This window comes from Phytophthora infestans, genomic scaffold (assembly GCF_000142945.1).
Source record: "Phytophthora infestans T30-4 supercont1.17 genomic scaffold, whole genome shotgun sequence".
NCBI lineage: Eukaryota > Oomycota > Peronosporomycetes > Peronosporales > Peronosporaceae > Phytophthora > Phytophthora infestans.
In genome coordinates, this window is record NW_003303742.1 from 1,659,714 (window position 1) to 1,677,263 (window position 17,550).

Consider the following 17,550-nt stretch of genomic DNA (forward strand, 5'->3'; position numbering starts at 1 on the left):
TTTTGCGAGCCTCTGCCGCTTGGTCTTGTTGGTCTTGTTGTTGCATGCATGGGCTCTATGCGTGTCTGTTTGACGGTGACCAGCATGCCAAGCAAATGGCGGCTGATCGTTGATGTGGAGACCTGTACGTTCGTATCTAAAAAGAGCATCGTGCGCATAGCTTCCAAAAGTGAAAGTGCAATTATCGTCAAGGTATTCCTCGAGCTTGGGCTTTGCTACTAGTGTCATCTTCACAGTGCTACCACGGGCTCCACCGCGCGCGATATACCGTTATTGGCGGCCACCTGAAGCAAGCCAGCGCGTCCCGCGAGATGCGCAGCTAGGATACGGAGCTTCTCAGCGGGGGAGTGCTTGCGGAGGAGTTGTTGGAAGGGCATTTGCTTCTGAAGGGGCGAGTTGGAAAGTGAGCTGCTCAAGGTGAGGTTCTCACGCGCATTTTGGCGCGAACGCACCCTCACCACCCCTTCACGAATGATTCCAGCCATCGTCTTTCCTTTCGATGATATCTCTCTCTGTTTGTTTGTTAGTTACTTTAGCTTAAGTTGAAATTTGTACTACAAAAAACAAATTGGCCACTTTGCTTGAAATTATTCTCTGTTTGGACGGGCAAAGGTATAGTTCTGACCGCCCTTATCGCTTAAAAATTTGAAGTACGAGTTTGTAGAACAGCATGGGATAAAATGTAAAAGTAGTTTCTCCAGGAATTTTGGGAACCTTAGATATAACTTTAAATCGCCATGCCTTCGGCAGTTCCTGACCGCTAAGAGTTATTGTGCTTTGCAGAAAGAATGTCCCTCCGTTTTACGGCGTAGATCGAGCTGTTCGGCGCATATAACCATGCATAAAAATGAGATGGGAAGAGGCAGGCATCGATTTATTTAGTCTGTGATCGAATTACCATTTCAAAACGGCAAAAATGGTCGATTTACTGGATATCGGTGTGGACTAAATGGTAGATCGGTCGATTTGGCTGGTTCTACCAGCTTGATCGATTAACGCGACCTGCGTCCATCACGGCGATCTTGTCACAGTGCATGATCGTGTTGATATCTTGTCCTCGAAGGTCTCCTTGATGGTCGTCTGGATGAGTGCGTCCGTTGCTGTGTCCACATTGGCAGTGGCCTCGTCCAGCACCACCACTTTACTGTCCTTGAGCAGTGCACGACCGATACAGATGAGTTGACGTTGACCCACCGACAGGTTGTCTCCACCTTCAGCCACCTCAAAGTCCAGACCCGCACCCCAGCGACGCAGACTGTCAGCCATGTGAACCTTCTTGAGTACGTTCCAGATACGCTCGTCCGAGTATTCGTGGAGCGGGTCGAGGTTTTCACGAAGCGGTCCACTGAAGAGCACAGGGTCCTGAGGGATGATAGCGAGGCTTCGTCGAAGTTCACGCAGGTTGATATTAGCGATATCAACGTCGTCGATGAACACACGTCCGCTGTCGAAGTCGCAGATACGGAACAACGCGACCATAAGTGAAGACTTCCCAGCACCGGTTCGTCCACAGATACTGACCTTCTCACCGGCAGCGACGTCCATGTCAACACCTTTAAGGACAAGCGGGAGTTCCGGTCGGTACCGAAGACACAGCTGATCGAACCGAATCGTCCCTCGAGCTGGCCACGTCTTCTGCTCCGTATCGAGCAGTTCAGCGAGGTGTTTCCCGTTGTCGTCTTCATTTTCAATCTAACGGAAGAACAGCAGTCTCTCCACACTCGTCATGGCGTTATCTGTGCGATCCACACTGCGCATCACCCACTGCACCATCGACGTCAACATGAGTGAGTACGTGAGAGACAGCCCCGAAGTCAACGATCCGACCGTCCCAACCGTAGCTACGAGGTACAGCGAGACGATGAATATGATAGCGACCGACAGAAAGTCGAGCCGAGTGGCCAACCAGCGACTTGCAGCCCAGTACGTTAAGTACAAATTTGCGTTCGTGTCCACCACTCGTCGATTCTGTTTGGTGAAATTGTCGTCCATGCGAAAGGCTCAAATCGTATCGAGGCCCGACAGGGTTTCGCTGAAGAGATTGTACACGGGCGTTCGTGTGATGCCCTCAAGTCTCTTGATCTCACGCGAAGATTTCTTGAAATATTGTCCGATGTAGAGAAAAACTAAGAAGATTGGGATATACACGACGCCAATCCAGTACGACGCAAACGCCGAGACGATAAGCGCACCGAAAGCCAAGGACGCGTTTTGAAGGAGTAATTGGTATTTCTGAGGGAGAATTGAGTCCATTTGGTCCAAGTCGTTCGAGAAGCGATTGAGTATTTGACCCATAGGCGTCACGTCGAAGTATCGTGTTACTGGAGCTTTTAACACGCGTCGAAACAGCTCGTCGTGCATGTTTTGTGACGATCGAACACACGACTCGATGATCATCAGCGCACGACCGAAAGAGAGTGCTGTACACAGCACGAGAAACCCGAGATACCACATGCCGAACATTGTGTTGGAGTACGTTAAGTCCACACCTCGACGAGGCATGTTGCGAGCCCAATGTCCTGGCCACCAGTCAACCACCGTGCGGGCAGCCTGACCCGCACAATACGCAACGACGACCACGAAGATGACGGCCAATCCGTCGAATCCCGTCTCGTCGAAGTACGTCTTGTACACACGTCCACCTACTTTGCCTTTCACGCGGTCTTCAGCCCGAATTAGCCGCCCAGCTTTGTCCTGCGTCTCCGTGACTTCTGCCTTCACGCTGTTGCGTTGGCTGGGGGTGTCGCTGATGATTGAGTCAGCTCGAATTGTCTCGTTGTCTATAGAGGTTGCTGAAGCGTTAGTATCTTCGTTAATGGTGGTAGTGTGCGCTGCTAATTGCGGGAATCGTGCAAGTACCTCTTGGTACGATCCTTGCGCGGCGATCACACCGTCACGCATTACCACAACGAGATCTGCATCTTTTAAAAGATCGTAGTGGCTGTTTAACACTAGCAACCGAGTCTGGTCACCTGCCATACCAACGATGCACTTGTCGAAAATCGCGTGTGCTACGTGTGGGTCCACAGCACTCAGCGGATCGTCCAGAATCAACACGTCCGTCCCTGATCGATACATCGCTCGAGCGATCGCCACTCGAGCCTTCTGACCGCCACTCAAGTTGATGCCACGCTCACCAATCTCCGTCGAGTCTCCGTTGGGTAGAGCCTTCAAGTCCATTGCCAGTTGCGAAGCTTCGAGGACCTGTGCGTAGCGTTCGACATCGTATTCTTGCTCGAAGAGAATGTTGTCACGCAGAGTTGCGTTGCGGATCCACGTGTCTTGACTAACATAAGCCACGCGCCCACCAATTTCGAGCATACCAGACGTACGCGGCATTCCACCGAGGATCGCATTAATGAGACTGGACTTCCCAGCTCCTACCGTTCCGACAATTATCACGAGCGATCCACAATTGATCTCAAGGTTCACACCATGAAGCTGAAAGCCTGGCTTAGCCTCTTGTTGTACTTGATATATCGCCGATTTTTCACTTTCCCCAGCCTCCACCTTAGGCGTATCAATGGAGAAAAAAACTGCTTTTTCGACGTTTTCAACATCATTTTCTTCTTGTGCTGGCGTCACCACGACAATATCGTTCGCTGCTGCATTTCCCGGCCACTTAAAAGCTCCATCTCGAATAGAAATGCGACCTCGATCGACTGTATCTACAGCCACACCACCAGCCAGAAGCAATGGCATCGATGATACCTCGCTGCTCGATAGGAACGCGTCGATGCGAGTGTAAGCGATCTTGGCCTTGGAGAAGCCTCCAATAGCCAGCGGGAGCTGGTTAAGTGCAGCTCGACTGATGTTAACCATTGCGACGAGAGTGAACGCCTCCACTACCGTTATGGTGTGGTTAATTAACACGTACACACCCAACGTAGCGCCAGAGAGGAACGTCGGCGTGATGAAGAGCATCACCGTATTGACGACCTGGTACGAATGGAACTTCCGTAACAAACTCACTTCTTTCACTCGCAGTTTCTCCACACGTTGTGCTAGAGAATCCTCCCACGCGTACAACTTCATAACGCGGATACCTTGTAACGTCCCCGACGTAACTTTAACACGTTCATCGATAACTGTTAGCAACCTCCGCTGCAGTTCAGCGATGCGGTCTCCTTGTTGAATAGAGATCACCATAACTGCAGTTAGAACCGCTGCACCAGCGAGCGCCGAATAGCGATCAAATAGGAACCCAATCAGGACACACGACACCATAAACGCTAACGGCCCCATAACGAGCCATGGACCTTGTACTATTGCAGTAAATACACGCTCTGTATCCACACTCATCAGCGTCAAGATCTCTCCGGTTGTATACTCCTGTCTCGCCGCACTGGAGAGTTTTAACGCCTTCTCATACACTAGCGACATTGTCAGCGAGCGCATATTCGTTCCAATCCGCGACGCCACAAAGAAAAGATAATTTAACGCACACACGGCCACAAGAGAGCTAGCGGTCATCATGGCTACAAGCCAGTAGCCATCTTCAATACCGAACCCATTCTTCTCGCCGTTCAAGAACTCCAGTAGCGCTTTCGTCACGTATGTTTGTAGCCCTAAAGCCAGCACGTACACGACGCAGCCCATGAACACAATCGTGATCTGCACTTGGAACGTCTTCATGTACGCCACAAACACGGGCGAGAGTCCGAAAATGTGCGATCGATGAGGTTCATAGTGTCGTGTTTCGAGAGACTCGCAGGCGTCCGAGGGACACACGGGCCACATGTCGTCAAGCTCCAGAACTTGTCGAGATCCCAGTGAGATCATCGGCTGCATCCATAGCGCCAATGCAATTGATGGTATTGAGGCCTTGGCCAATGGATTTGCCACTTGGCTGAACGGAGTACGAGATGGCTTCGTGATGAGATTTGTGGCGTTGGTGGGCGATGATTCCACATTGTGGCCGTTGTTGCCGGCCATGAGGCCGCGACAAAGTGAGTAAGTCTGGCCAATTGAGTAATGCACCGAGGAATGCACAAACAAATCTCACGAAAAAAAGGCAACTTTTTTGTCGTCGTTTGTAACAAAATGTAGCCATGTCGAAGCAGAGTGTAGTCATTTTAAAACGACCCAATCAAACAGCATTATTGATGTGTCAACAACCAATTGAGAGCGTGCATTTTATACTAGGAAATTGTAAAGAAAAGCTCCACGGTTTTTGGTGGCGAGCACTTGCTGCTACTCCGATCCGATCTACACCCCTGTCCAGCGCGTTCTCTAGGTGAGTGTTGACCGGGCCGCTACGTTTATCAGCTTCGCCGTCGTCTTCTCTCTGAATTTCACCCCTGGCCACCTCCCAAACTCCTCGCCTTCCCATCGAAAACCTTTCTGACGCGACCCTATCTAACGTTAATTCCAGCATGTCGGATGTGGCGGAGTTCGAACGCGCCGTGCTGATTGCCTTCCAGTACGCGAGCGCCAGCCTCGCTGATCAGCAAGCACAGACGTTAAAGCTACAAGCCGAGAGCTTCTGTAACGCCGTCAAGGCCCAGGCGGACGGTTGGCGAGCCGAGCTGCAGCTATTTGAGCATTCCGAGCACGAACAGGTCAAGTTTTACGCTTTACAGGCACTTCAGGAGGCGCTGGCCAAAGGTGTAGCGGACGATGTGGCCTTGGCCGTCCGCGTGGAGCTGTTGGCCTGGCTGCAGAGTCATGTGGCGTACGTGGAGAGCAAATCGCCCTTCCTCAAGACCAAACTGGCCGTCGTTATCACCCTACTCATCAAAAGAGATTACCCGGATCGGTGGCCAACAGCCTTCACTGAGCTATTAGCGCTCTTGCCGCAAGGCGCGTCTATCGTGGAGATGTACTTTCGTATTTTACAGGCTATTAATGAGGAAATCGTCGAGTTTGACGCACAGAGGACGCAGCAGGAGGCCGCGCACAATATGAGAATCAAGGACGCCATGCGCGAAGGATCCTGCATGCGGGAGAGCTTCGACGCCATCGCGCGCGTGCTGGTTAATGCGGATGCGAGCGACGTCATGCGTCAGCTGAGTGCGAGTGCACTGGAAACGCTCAAGAGATACATTAGCTGGGTGGATATCGGCCTCGTGGTGAACGATACGCTGTGGCCATTGCTGGTTAAACTGCTGCGCGAGAGCGAGACGTTCCGCTGTCAAGCGGCCAATTGCGTGTTCGAGGTTATTGACAAAGGTATGACGCCGGAGAAGAAACTGGCCATGCTACAGCAACTGCAGATTCTGGAAATGTTGGCCGCGTTGCCGATCCGGGAGGACGAGGAGTTTGCCGAGGAAATCGGCGAAGTAATTAACTCTGTCGGAGTGGAACTTGTGACGTGTATGGACGCCTTCCGTCACACAAACCGGGCCGACTTGCTGCAGGCCAGCGGCGCTCTGTTGTGTCAACTGATGCCGCTTGTATGGGAGCTGTTTGCGCACGAATCGAAGGACGTGTCCGAGGAAGTGTTTGAGATTGTTAATGCTGTGGGCGGCGCGTTGCTACGTACAGAGACACAGGCGGCCGGAAAGCCCCAAAGCGAGGCGGAAGTGTTCCGGCCGTCGGCGTACATTCCGCAGATTTTGCATGGAATCTATCGACAGACGCGGTTCCCGGAAGACTCGGACTCGGATGTTGCAGAGTTCGAAGAGTACCGACGCAGTCAGTACACGATTTTCCTTAACATTATTCGCCAGCGTCCGCATGACACGCTCGCTTTCCTCACGAACCTGGCTCAAACGCTGCCGGCGCAGTTCGCTGAGATTGATCCGCGTGACCTTGAGAGCTTCTTATCGCTGGTGTATCGATTCAAGGAAGGGATTGCGCCCTTGAAAGCTGTAGCTGCTCCTTTCAACGAGCCCACGAGTCCGCTGTCTCTCATGGTCGTGCAGATTCACAGCAGTATGCTGGCCGCGTCTAATAGCGCGGCAGTGTTGCACCCGTCTGTGCTGCTTACGTACTTCGATTTCGCTGTACGGTACAGCAAAGTACTTCAGAACGAGTCTGCGTTGATCCCCGCAGTACTGGAGATGATGTTCGGCCCACGCGGACTGGCACATTCTGCCGCGCACGTGCGTTCTCGTGTGTGTTACCTGTGCTTGCGGCTTGTGAAGGCTATCGGAGCCTCGGTGAACCCTCACGCGTCCAGTATTCTAAACGCGTTGCAGCCACGTCTCGCGATTGCCAACGAGCGCCAAGAGATCGCTAGCAAAAACAACCCAACGTATCTAGCGTACGATGACCAGTTGTACCTGTTCGAGCTCGCGGGCCAGATTATCGTTTCGCTCGTGCTCCCACCAGAGGAAACAGGTGTGAATGTCAAACAGCTACGATACCGGTACACGATCGCCGTGCTGGACCCGCTCCTGCAAGGCTTGAATACAACACTCAATGAGTTGGCGAACGGCACACTAACTGATGAAGAGTATGTTACGGAACGTTGCGCTTCTCACCTTAACGCGATCGCCCACGTACTGAAGGCGTTCAAGGGCACAGACTGTATGGCGAACCACCAGGAAACGTTTACACAGGTGCTCACGGCCGCGGCGTGCGTGCTGCGTGCACTGCCCCGTACGCCGCGCGTACGCTCTAAGGTTATATTCACACTACACCGCTTGACTACTGTGCTAGATCGTGAACATTTCCTGGGCAACGTACAGGAGACACTGCAGACGCTGATGATGGGCTGCGAACAGCCTGAAGTTGTGGAGATCGTGCAGCTGGTGGACCAGCTTATTATCAAGCACAAACAGGCTCTGGGCGGATTCCTGGACAAGACGACACTGCCATTCGTACAGCACCTATGTGCGTTGATGCCCGAAGGCAGCGCGACGACAAACAGTGAGACGAAGGACGCGCCGCAGCTCGAACGTGAAGCCACACAGAAGTATCTTTACACGTTCCTGCTGCACCTGGTCACGCACGGCCTGGATGCCGTGCTGATCAGCGCGCAGAACGTCGCGCAGCTGGAAAACATGCTGCGTCTCGTGTTGGAAGGCTGTGCCGAGGTGCAAGACGCTAACATAAACCGCGCGTGCTTCTCGATAGGTAGTATGCTGGTAGAGCGTTGGATCGGCAACGGGATGGCGCCGTCGCCGGCGAGCGAGGCGTCCGGCACGGCAACAGCTGCCACGTCGGCAGCGTCCATGGCTCTGCGTGCTGAACTCCGCGCCGAACTATCCGTCGATGGCAAGGCGCGGTTCACGCAGATTGCCGTGCAGGACTTCACGCGCGCCATGTTCGCCGTGACCAAGATGCGTCACTTCGACATCGACGACATGCAGACAATGCTGGCTGTCAAGGAAATCGTCAACATGCAGGCGGTCCTGGCGGCGTCACTGGGCGTCGAGTACTTGACGTTCCTGCGCGACGTGTTTCTGCCGTCGCTGGGCTGTCCGCCAGAACTCGCAGGCCCGTACACGGAACAGGTCGCGACGGGAGACCGCAAGAAGATCCTGAACGCGTACAAGGCGCTGGTGAGCAGGATGAATTAGGGTCAAACACTTAACAGATAACATTTTGGAAGAATAGGATAGTAGGCATGGAGGACTCGAGCACCCCCACACACACAGCAAATAGAGACGCCGTCCCCATCAAATTTCAACGTGCTAATGCATATTGTAGGTGATTCTTTACATGTACCTCGACACTCGCGTGTCATCGCCGTGAAAAGGTGTTTGAGATGGACGGTCTCACGTACGTGTTGAGTGTGCGTTTGGCTGGTCGTCCTTTGCGTCATTCCACGATTTGCAGTCACTGCTGGAAGATGGACGAGAAAGACCGGAGCTACGTGGAGGCGCCGCCTACGCCACGGGCCAAGCCGTCGACGCAGTTCAGCCATCTACCGAACCCGTTGGCGACGGCGTCGCTGCCCTCCATCATACTGGCGCAATGGATTCAGCCCATGGTATCACTCGGAGCTCGACGTGTGCTGGAGAAGGAGGACGTGTGGCCTATTTGCTCGAGTGATGCGTGCGAATCGCTCGAGAAGCGCTTCAGACAGGTGTACGAGCCGAACCGTCGGCACGTATTTAACATATCGCCGCTAGCAGCAGCATACACACGGACGTTCCGAACCGAACTCACGTTCGTGCTGATAACTTGCGTACTGTACGTGGTCGCGTTGGCGCTGCAGTCGTATGTGGCACAGGTGATCCTGCAGTTCCTAAACGAAGAAGAGAACCTATTCCGTATCTCCAGTGGCTACTGGTTGATGGTCATGATGACGCTCAGCTCGCTCGTGGCTGTGTGTGCTCTCAACTACGTCTTCTTCTCGGCGTCGCGCATTGGTGCCAACATGCGGTCCTTGACCATGTCGCTTGTGTTCAATAAGACCTTGAAGCTGTCGAGTGCTGCGCGACAGGACTACACGACGGGCGAGGTGTTGACCCTCATGAGTGTCGACACAGAACGGGTGTTCTTGCTGATGATCCAAGGCCCGTGGCTGTTCATGGGGCCGTTATCATTCATCATCTCAGTTGTGCTGATCGGTATCCTCTTCGACTTCTACTCAGCTCTAGGAGGAGCGGTCGTGCTGGTCGTAGTGATGGTCATTTCGGCCAAACAGGGCCGTCGCATTGCTGGCTTCCAGAAGAAGCTACTCCAGGTTATAGACGAGCGTGTCAAGGTGACGTCTGAAGCTCTCCAAGGTATTCGAGTTATGAAGTTCTACGCGTGGGAAGATTCTTTGGCTCAACGCGTAGAGAAACTTCGGGTGAGGGAAGTGAGTTTACTGCGGAAGTTCCACATGTACCAGGTTGTCAACACGGTCATGCTCTTCCTCACGCCAAGCTTCGTGTCTGGTGCTACGTTAGGTATCTACACGCTTATTCATCACACTATCACTGTTGTTGAGGCGTTTACCCTCGTAGCCATGGTCAACATTTGCCGAACAGCGCTGAACCAGCTGCCCCAGGCCGTCGCAGGCATCTCAAAGGCGAAGATCTCGTACGCTCGTCTGGATGCCTTCCTTACTAGCGACGAGATAGCTGCGCAGCAAACTCTTCAGACGGAAGAACGCACACCTACGGTTAAGTCCTCATTGCTGAGCAATACGAGTGATGGCCACAGTGCGTCGATCGGACGTGGGCGAATTTCTATCCGCGACGCCAGCTTTGCGTGGCCAACCACCTCTCAACGGGGCGTTGTAGTGACAGAGGAAGCAGAAACTCAAAGCAGCACCAGCAGTGGCTTTAAGCTTGACAGTATCAACTTAGAAATTGAGCGTGGTTCGCTTGTGATGATCGTGGGCAAGGTTGGAGCTGGGAAGTCCAGTCTACTTAGCGCTCTACTTGGTGAGATGTCGCGCACGTCTGGTATGCTCGAAATTGGTGGACGCGTGGCTTATGTTAGTCAAGACACGTGGATCCGCAACGCAACTCTGCGCGACAACATTCTCTTCGAGCAAGAATACGATGTCGAACGCTACGCACAGGTCCTCGAAGCTTCGCAGCTGGCAATGGACTTGAAGGCTCTACCCAATGGAGACTCGACGGAGATTGGTGAGCGTGGCATCAACTTGAGTGGCGGTCAGAAGGCTCGAGTGGCGATCGCTCGAGCGATGTATCGATCAGGGACAGACGTGTTGATTCTGGATGATCCGCTGAGTGCTGTGGACCCACACGTAGCTCACGCGATTTTCGACAAGTGTATCGTTGGTATGGCAGGTGACCAGACTCGGTTGCTAGTGTTGAACAGCCACTACGATCTCTTATCTCAAGCGGACCAAATCGTGATTATGCGTGATGGAGCTATCGTTGGTCACGGCTCGTATGCAACTGTGTTGGCCGAGTTCCCGTCGCTAGCATTAGAAAGAAGCGATCGCGACGCTAACGAGAATGCGAACGCTACTACTAATGCATCAGACCTGAATAAAATTGAGGAACGCATCGAGAACGCAGATGATAATAGCGCTGAGAATGAAGCTAGAGAGGACGCCACGAATGCGTCATCCGGCCGATTGATTCGTGCGGAGGATCGTGTCAAGGGCACAGTTGGGGCACACGTGTACAAAGCGTATTTCGACGAGACTGGAGTCAATGGTTGGATGGTAGTTCTAGTGATCAGTCTCATGTATTGCGTCGGTCAAAGCGCGCGGACGACGGTGGATTGGTGGCCTGGCCATTGGGCTCGTAACATGCCTCGACGTGACGTGGACCCGACGTATTCTGGCACGACTTTCGGCATGTGGTATCTCGGACTTATCGTGCTGTGTTCAGTCCTCACCTTGGTACGCGGAGTTATGATGATCGAGTCGTGTATGCGTTCGTCTCAACACATGCACGACGAGTTATTCCGTCGCGTGCTGCATGCTCCTGTCACTCGGTACTTCGATGTGACTCCGATTGGGCAAATTCTGAATCGATTCTCGAACGACTTGGACCAAATGGACACGACGCTGCCATTGGAGTACCAGCTCTTTTTCCAGAACGTGTCTATGGCTCTTGGTTCGTTGGTGGTCTCGGCTTTCGCGTCGTACTGGATCGGCGTCTCCTACATTCCGCTCTTCATAATCTTCGTCATGACAGGACAATACTTCAAGAAGACTTCAAGAGAACTCAAGCGACTGGAAGGTATCACACGCACTCCGGTTTACAACCTTTTTAGCGAGACATTGTCGGGGCTTCCGACGATCCGAGCGTTCCGTATGGAGAGGGAATTCTCTGCGCGCAACCGTAAAGTTGTGGATGCGAATGCGAACATGTACTTGACGTACTGGTCTGCCAGTCGTTGGCTGGCAACGCGTCTGGATCTCATGTCCGTAGTCATCATCTTCGTCGTCACGCTGTATCTGGTAGCTACGCGCGGCGAGATCGGCTCGATGACGTCGGGACTTTCGCTCACGTACGCGCTCATGCTGACATCGGTCATTCAGTGGGTTATGCGGTCAGTGGATCGTGTGGATAACGCGACAACGAGTGTGGAGCGACTACTTTTCTTCCGCGAAATTGAGCGAGAAGACGATGGAGGCAAGCAGGTTGACGACCTGGTTGCTACTGACCATCAAGTTGGTGCTGGATCAGGTAACTCGTGGCCGTGGCGTGGTGCAGTCCGCTTCGAGGGGCTGTGCCTACGGTATCGACCGGAACTACCGCTTGTACTTACAGGTGTTGACATGGACGTCGCTGCCGGTGAGAAGGTCGGTATCTGTGGACGTACCGGTGCTGGGAAGTCTTCACTTATGGTCGCGTTGTTCCGTATCTGCAACTTCGACAGCGGACGTGTGTTCATCGACGACGTTGATATCGCTACTATCAACCTGCGTGAACTTCGACGAAGCCTGGCTATCATCCCTCAGGACCCTGTGCTCTTCAGTGGACCGCTTCGTGAAAACCTCGACCCGTTCCGCGAATACTCGGACGAGCGTATCTGGAACGTACTCAAGAAGGTTCACATGGCTGACAGTCTGCGTCGCTGGGGTGCGGGTCTGGACTTTGAGGTGGCTGAAGGTGGAGACAACCTGTCGGTGGGTCAACGTCAACTCATCTGTATCGGTCGTGCACTGCTCAAGGACAGTAAAGTGGTGGTGCTGGACGAGGCCACTGCCAATGTGGATACAGCCACGGACGCACTCATCCAGACGACCATCAAGGAGACGTTCGAGGACAAGACGGTGCTGATCATCGCACACCGTATCAACACGATCATGCACTGTGACAAGATCGCCGTGATGGACGCAGGTCGCGTGGTGGAGTTTGATTCTCCGTCAGCGTTGTTGGCACAGCCAAAGTCTGTGTTCGCTGCACTGGCCAAGACGTCGATTGCAAACTAAACTGAAATCGTGCCCTTAATTCAGTATGATTCCTGCTATTATGTACGACTGTAAGTTTTGTTTTGAAAAAAAATGCTTCCGAAACTACAGGTTGCGGATTCACCGACGGCGAACATTGGAGTTTATTTTTTTGTCAAGCCAAACATGCTACGGGAAGCCATAAACCTTAAGGTCTGTTTTGTGAAAACCGTCGCTAATGAGACAAAATAATAATAGTAGTATTGCTTGTTATCAGAATACTGTTTTTCAGAATTATAAAACAGAACAAGTATTGGTTTCTGGACAAAAATAATAATTAATCCTGAGAAAACGTTTCTAATTCAAATACTGCGAAGTACCGGTAAACTTACTTTCATTTTAGAGGTGTTCGACCTGATATCACAGTTTCTATTGCTAAAATAGAGACGATATCAGAAAAAAAGATTCTAATAGCTCCAGTCCAGATCCAGAAGTGTGTCTTTCTGAAAAAAACTACGTAGTAGAAAGTAGTCATAACTAACGCTACTAACTGGTAATAGCTGGTCATAAGTTCAAAACGCCCCTCGATGCTGTCCGGAGCTGCTAAATTGAAATGGGATTTGGCAACGTACACTAATCCTGGTACGGCTAGTGCCGAATTATAATTAGACACGATCAGTTGCAAGCGTAGTTGTGTTTAATTGTTGACTAATAATTACCAGTGACGAGAAATCAACCTACAAATCTGTGCGTGTCTGGGCATCATCCGCCAGTCTATCCCAGTTCCAGTAAAACCGCATTAACACAGTCATCACACACAAGGCGAAGACATTGCCCGCTGTCATACCAATCCACAGTCCCTCGACACCGAGGTCACACTGGAAGGCAAGTAGAGCGCCAAATGGAACTCCGAAAAGGTAATACGCCACTCCGTTCGCAATCGCGGCAGATTTTTGCTTTCCTGCGCCACGGAATACTCCTTGCGTCACAGTATTCAGACCGTCAACGATCTTTTGGGGTGACATAAGTGCCATCACCCGAGCAGCTAGATCAGCGCTTTTGCCTCTGTCCAAGAACAGAAGCGGGATATATTCACTCAGTCCAAGCGTGAGCCCCGCAAAGAACAGCGTCACCACCAACGTAATCATGAGAGCTACATTGCGTGCCACCTTAGCAGTCTTTGGCTTGTTGGCTCCAAGACAGTTGCCCACACGAATATTTGCAGCTACTGAAAGACCGGCAAAACTCGTATAAACCAGCATATCCACGTTAACCAACACGGAATGCGCTGCAACTGCCACGACACTGTCAGGTAACAGACCTGCAAGAACGGAGAGCGCTTCGAAAGCCCACATTTCCATTCCAAGCATCAGCATGCCAGGCACACCAAGTCGTAGAAAGAGACGCACGTAGCGCGTTGCAGCCTTGAAATCCCACGGGTGGCACCACCACTGCTTCAAGTGGTGCGGACGCCACATGAAGTACGGTACAAGCAGCAGAGGGAGCGTGAAGTTGCCCAGACTCCTGGCAATAGCGATCCCGTTGAAGCCGATTGAAGTGTGGTAGGCGAGTCCGTAACCGGCTGCGACGTTCACTACGTTACCGATCGCCGCGATCGTGACGAGGGGGGTCATGATGTTCTGAGCTTGAAGCACTTTGCGAGTAAGCTCATAGAGGAACAAGCACGGCACACCTGGCAGCATCCAGCGTGAGAATTCTCCAGCGAAACTCGCGACCTCTGCATCTTGACCTAACCATTTGAGGATCGGTTCGGTGAAGGTATTGATGAGAAGCATGGGTATGAGAGTGGCGGTGAGTACGATGACACCGGTCTGGAAGTAGATTCCGATCTTCTCGAGTCGCTTGGCTCCGTAAGCTTGAGAACAGAGCGTGTCCAGTGCTGATGCGAGTCCCAGTCCGACCGATAGCGACGTCATGTTCAGCGCCTGCATGTAGTATAGGATGCGGTTTCAGTACGACTAAAACAACTATGGGATGTCTGGTTATCGTACCATGGTAGAAAAAGTAGCCGCGTCGATGTAATGTTGAGAGTGCGGTGAATCCATGTTGCCGGCAAGGATGATGGAAGTGAAGCCTGGAAGAAACTCTAGAAATGTGGTAATCATCTGAAACAAAGCGGGTCACTCTTGTCAGCGATAGCAGGATGCAAATGCCAAGTGTACGCACCACAGGGCCAACAAGTTTGACCAAGATCTTGGCTTCATCTTTTGTTTGTAGCGTTGGCTCGTCAGCACGGTCGTGCTCATGAATACTGTTGGGTGTAGTGATACTCACGAAGGAATCATCGCAGTTGCTCTTCTCGTGGTGTAGGAGCTGTAAGCTCATTTCGATTCTCAGGAGCGAGCAAAACAAGAAATGCCAGAGAGAAAAAAACCGGTCGGAGAGTGAAAAAGGCAGTCCCGCACGCCACGATCACCCGAAAGATTGTACAGAAGTCCCTCAAAGTAAGCGTAGGGGGGACCGAGAAACGATCTTAGAGGGTGATAAAACAGATGTTTTAAATGTACTGATATTTAGTTAAGAAGCGAGGCGATCTTGCTCCTGTCCGACAGAATGCCTGCGTGCCGCCAGCAGTTCTGAATGGTTTTGGACGAGATCTCGTCGTAGGCCATCTGACATCAACAAAGAGCGGTGTAGATATCAACTTTCTCTTGGTCTCGCCCTTCTAAAAAGCGGTCGACACAATCAAGTACCTTTAAATCCCTGTACATGTACTTACTCTTTAAGGGTCGAATAATGCCTTGATCCAACGGCTGCAAACACGAAGTCGTATTCTTGGGCAAAAACTCCAGACGTACATTGCTCAATGCAATGGCGGGTCGTGCATGTGAACTCACGTTGATGGCCTTTATCACCTTGCCTGTGATAGCCTCCACCTTGCCGTCCATGGCCTTAAAGACCTTCGTAATGCGAGCGTCCGTCTCCTGGATTTGGGGGCTGACGAGCTACTTGCGCTCTAGCTGACAGGGCTCCATAGCGGCCCACTTAGACCCCCCAGCGATAACATTGCGAGCGACATCGCGTGGAAGAGATTTTTCCAGCTTGAAAGCACGTGCTGCCCACGCTGCGAGCTGTGTGTTGAACAGTTTGCCTTTGGCGCGCATATCCTTCGCATACTTGCACATGGCGATCTTCTGCTCCATATTAAGGCGGATCCGGCGCGGCATGGGGCTGGCGGTCAAGGTCGCTTGGACGAGTGATAGTGTGCATAAAGGGAGGCGTACGTAGCGGGAGCATGAGTTACCTCGTACATTTAATCTCCATTCTCAGTCTTTCAATGGTTTACTTGTATAAACAATAGCGAAGAGGCCGGACCGGTCTGGAAATGATGGTGATCTTTCCCGCCGATCCTGCAGTTCATCCAAAATCAGTGCATTTTGTGATTGGCCAGCTGAGCCAGTATGTACCATAGCAGATATGGCGGGGTATTACGTAAGTAGGTGACGCTTACTTTGAGGGACTTCTGTACGGTCGTCCAGTCTTGACCCGCGGGGGTGTTATCGCCCTCCTCGTCTACATACAGCGTCACTACCACCACTAATCTGACATGACATGAGTATTACTACAGACATAATCAATGAGTGTAGCAATGCATCCACTCATCAAAGTTGACTTCATTCGATCATACCACCGACCTTTCGCTTACTAGGCGAGTGCTCAAATCTTTTAAAAATGGCACGTGCTGGAGAGCCCAACTGGGAAATTATGAGACGGGGCATTTGCCCCAACTCGCCCCAAACCGCGACCAAACAGAGACCAAACGAGCCCAACCTGAGCCCAATCCAGCCCAAGTGGAAGCCTTCTCCTCGTGTATACGTATAGCCGAATAGAGCGATGTGTTGGAGCTGGATCTCTCAGCGTCCACGTGGTCTCGGCGCCGCGACTGAATTTCAGCGTTCTCATGGAATTCAAGCTTGATAGAAATCAGTCGTATCAACTTTAAGATAACATGTGAGAAGGCCAAAATATATTGAGAGTTAGCGATAGTCATTCGTCTGCGCTGCCTCTACAGACACGTACAAAGATAGCGGTAACGCAGGCACTGCAGCATCTTTTTGTCCACGTGACCTAGTGGTTCTGGGCCACAAAACATTTCAAAGCAAGCAAGACGTAGATTCCGCAGTTGTAGCTGTCAGTCTAAACTCCGAGTCCTGCGTCGAAGACTCTCACCCGAAACGCTTTCTGTGCACCTGGAGGCAGTAGCACTACCATCGTCTGCGCTACGGCACGTACGTTGACGACGTACGAAGAAGAACTCGAATCGTACACGTAAATGACTCCACCCTCCAAGTCCATCATAATAGCACACCAGTGGTTACCGCTGCAATTCACTGGAATCAACACCTTCTCCGTCGTCAGCCCAGATAACGCCTCTCGAATGATTTCGCTGGAGGTGTTCACGCTTCCGTCCACAACGATTCCCAGTGTCGAAGAGTCGAAAACGGCAATATTGGGCTTACAACCAAACAGTTTGGCCAGTATTTTGTACATTACCTCGTCCGCTATCAGCTCTTTACCTGCCAATGCTAGCACATCCATCTACACAGACGTAGTTAGTTTACCATCATACTCTCAATTACACACTGGTTCATACCTGTGGGGTCAAAACTTCAATCTGTCTCAGCTTTGACGGCAGGGCGGGGTCTTCCTCGATTGAATAGCTGGCATTACCGCAATTAGACAGAACCAGGTTCTCTATCCATGCCAGCGCGCGGGCGATCCTTCTGAATGCTGGTGCTGCAGCGTGCCACTTTTTCATGAGCGTGATCGTTGAGTTGAAGAATACTTCAACTCCTACTATTTCTAGAGCAATGTCCAGCTCGCGA

General features: G+C 51.9%; 4 protein-coding genes across 4 annotated transcripts; 2 read left to right on the forward strand and 2 right to left on the reverse strand.

Moving 5' to 3' along the window:
* Positions 1-2,001: 2,001 nt before the first annotated feature.
* Positions 2,002-4,782, reverse strand: PITG_10104 (ATP-binding Cassette (ABC) Superfamily; the record flags this gene model as incomplete). Its single annotated transcript, XM_002902586.1, has 3 exons — positions 2,002-2,067; positions 2,128-3,461; positions 3,684-4,782. 3 exons carry the CDS (start codon positions 4,780-4,782, stop codon positions 2,002-2,004), a joined length of 2,499 nt encoding a protein of 832 aa, XP_002902632.1.
* Positions 4,783-5,375: 593 nt separating this feature from the next.
* PITG_10105 (exportin-T, putative) lies at positions 5,376-8,468 on the forward strand (the record flags this gene model as incomplete). Its single annotated transcript, XM_002902587.1, has 2 exons — positions 5,376-5,422; positions 5,483-8,468. 2 exons carry the CDS (start codon positions 5,376-5,378, stop codon positions 8,466-8,468), a joined length of 3,033 nt encoding a protein of 1,010 aa, XP_002902633.1.
* Positions 8,469-8,740: 272 nt separating this feature from the next.
* On the forward strand, positions 8,741-12,745 carry PITG_10106 (canalicular multispecific organic anion transporter, putative; the record flags this gene model as incomplete). Its single annotated transcript, XM_002902588.1, has 2 exons — positions 8,741-10,764; positions 10,885-12,745. 2 exons carry the CDS (start codon positions 8,741-8,743, stop codon positions 12,743-12,745), a joined length of 3,885 nt encoding a protein of 1,294 aa, XP_002902634.1.
* A 695-nt stretch (positions 12,746-13,440) lies between these two features.
* Positions 13,441-14,829, reverse strand: PITG_10107 (Multidrug/Oligosaccharidyl-lipid/Polysaccharide (MOP) Flippase Superfamily; the record flags this gene model as incomplete). The annotated part of the gene is made up of 2 exons (XM_002902589.1): positions 13,441-14,649; positions 14,716-14,829. The coding sequence occupies 2 exons, from the start codon at positions 14,827-14,829 to the stop codon at positions 13,441-13,443; spliced, it is 1,323 nt and encodes a 440-aa protein (XP_002902635.1).
* Between the last annotated feature and the right edge of the window lie 2,721 nt (positions 14,830-17,550).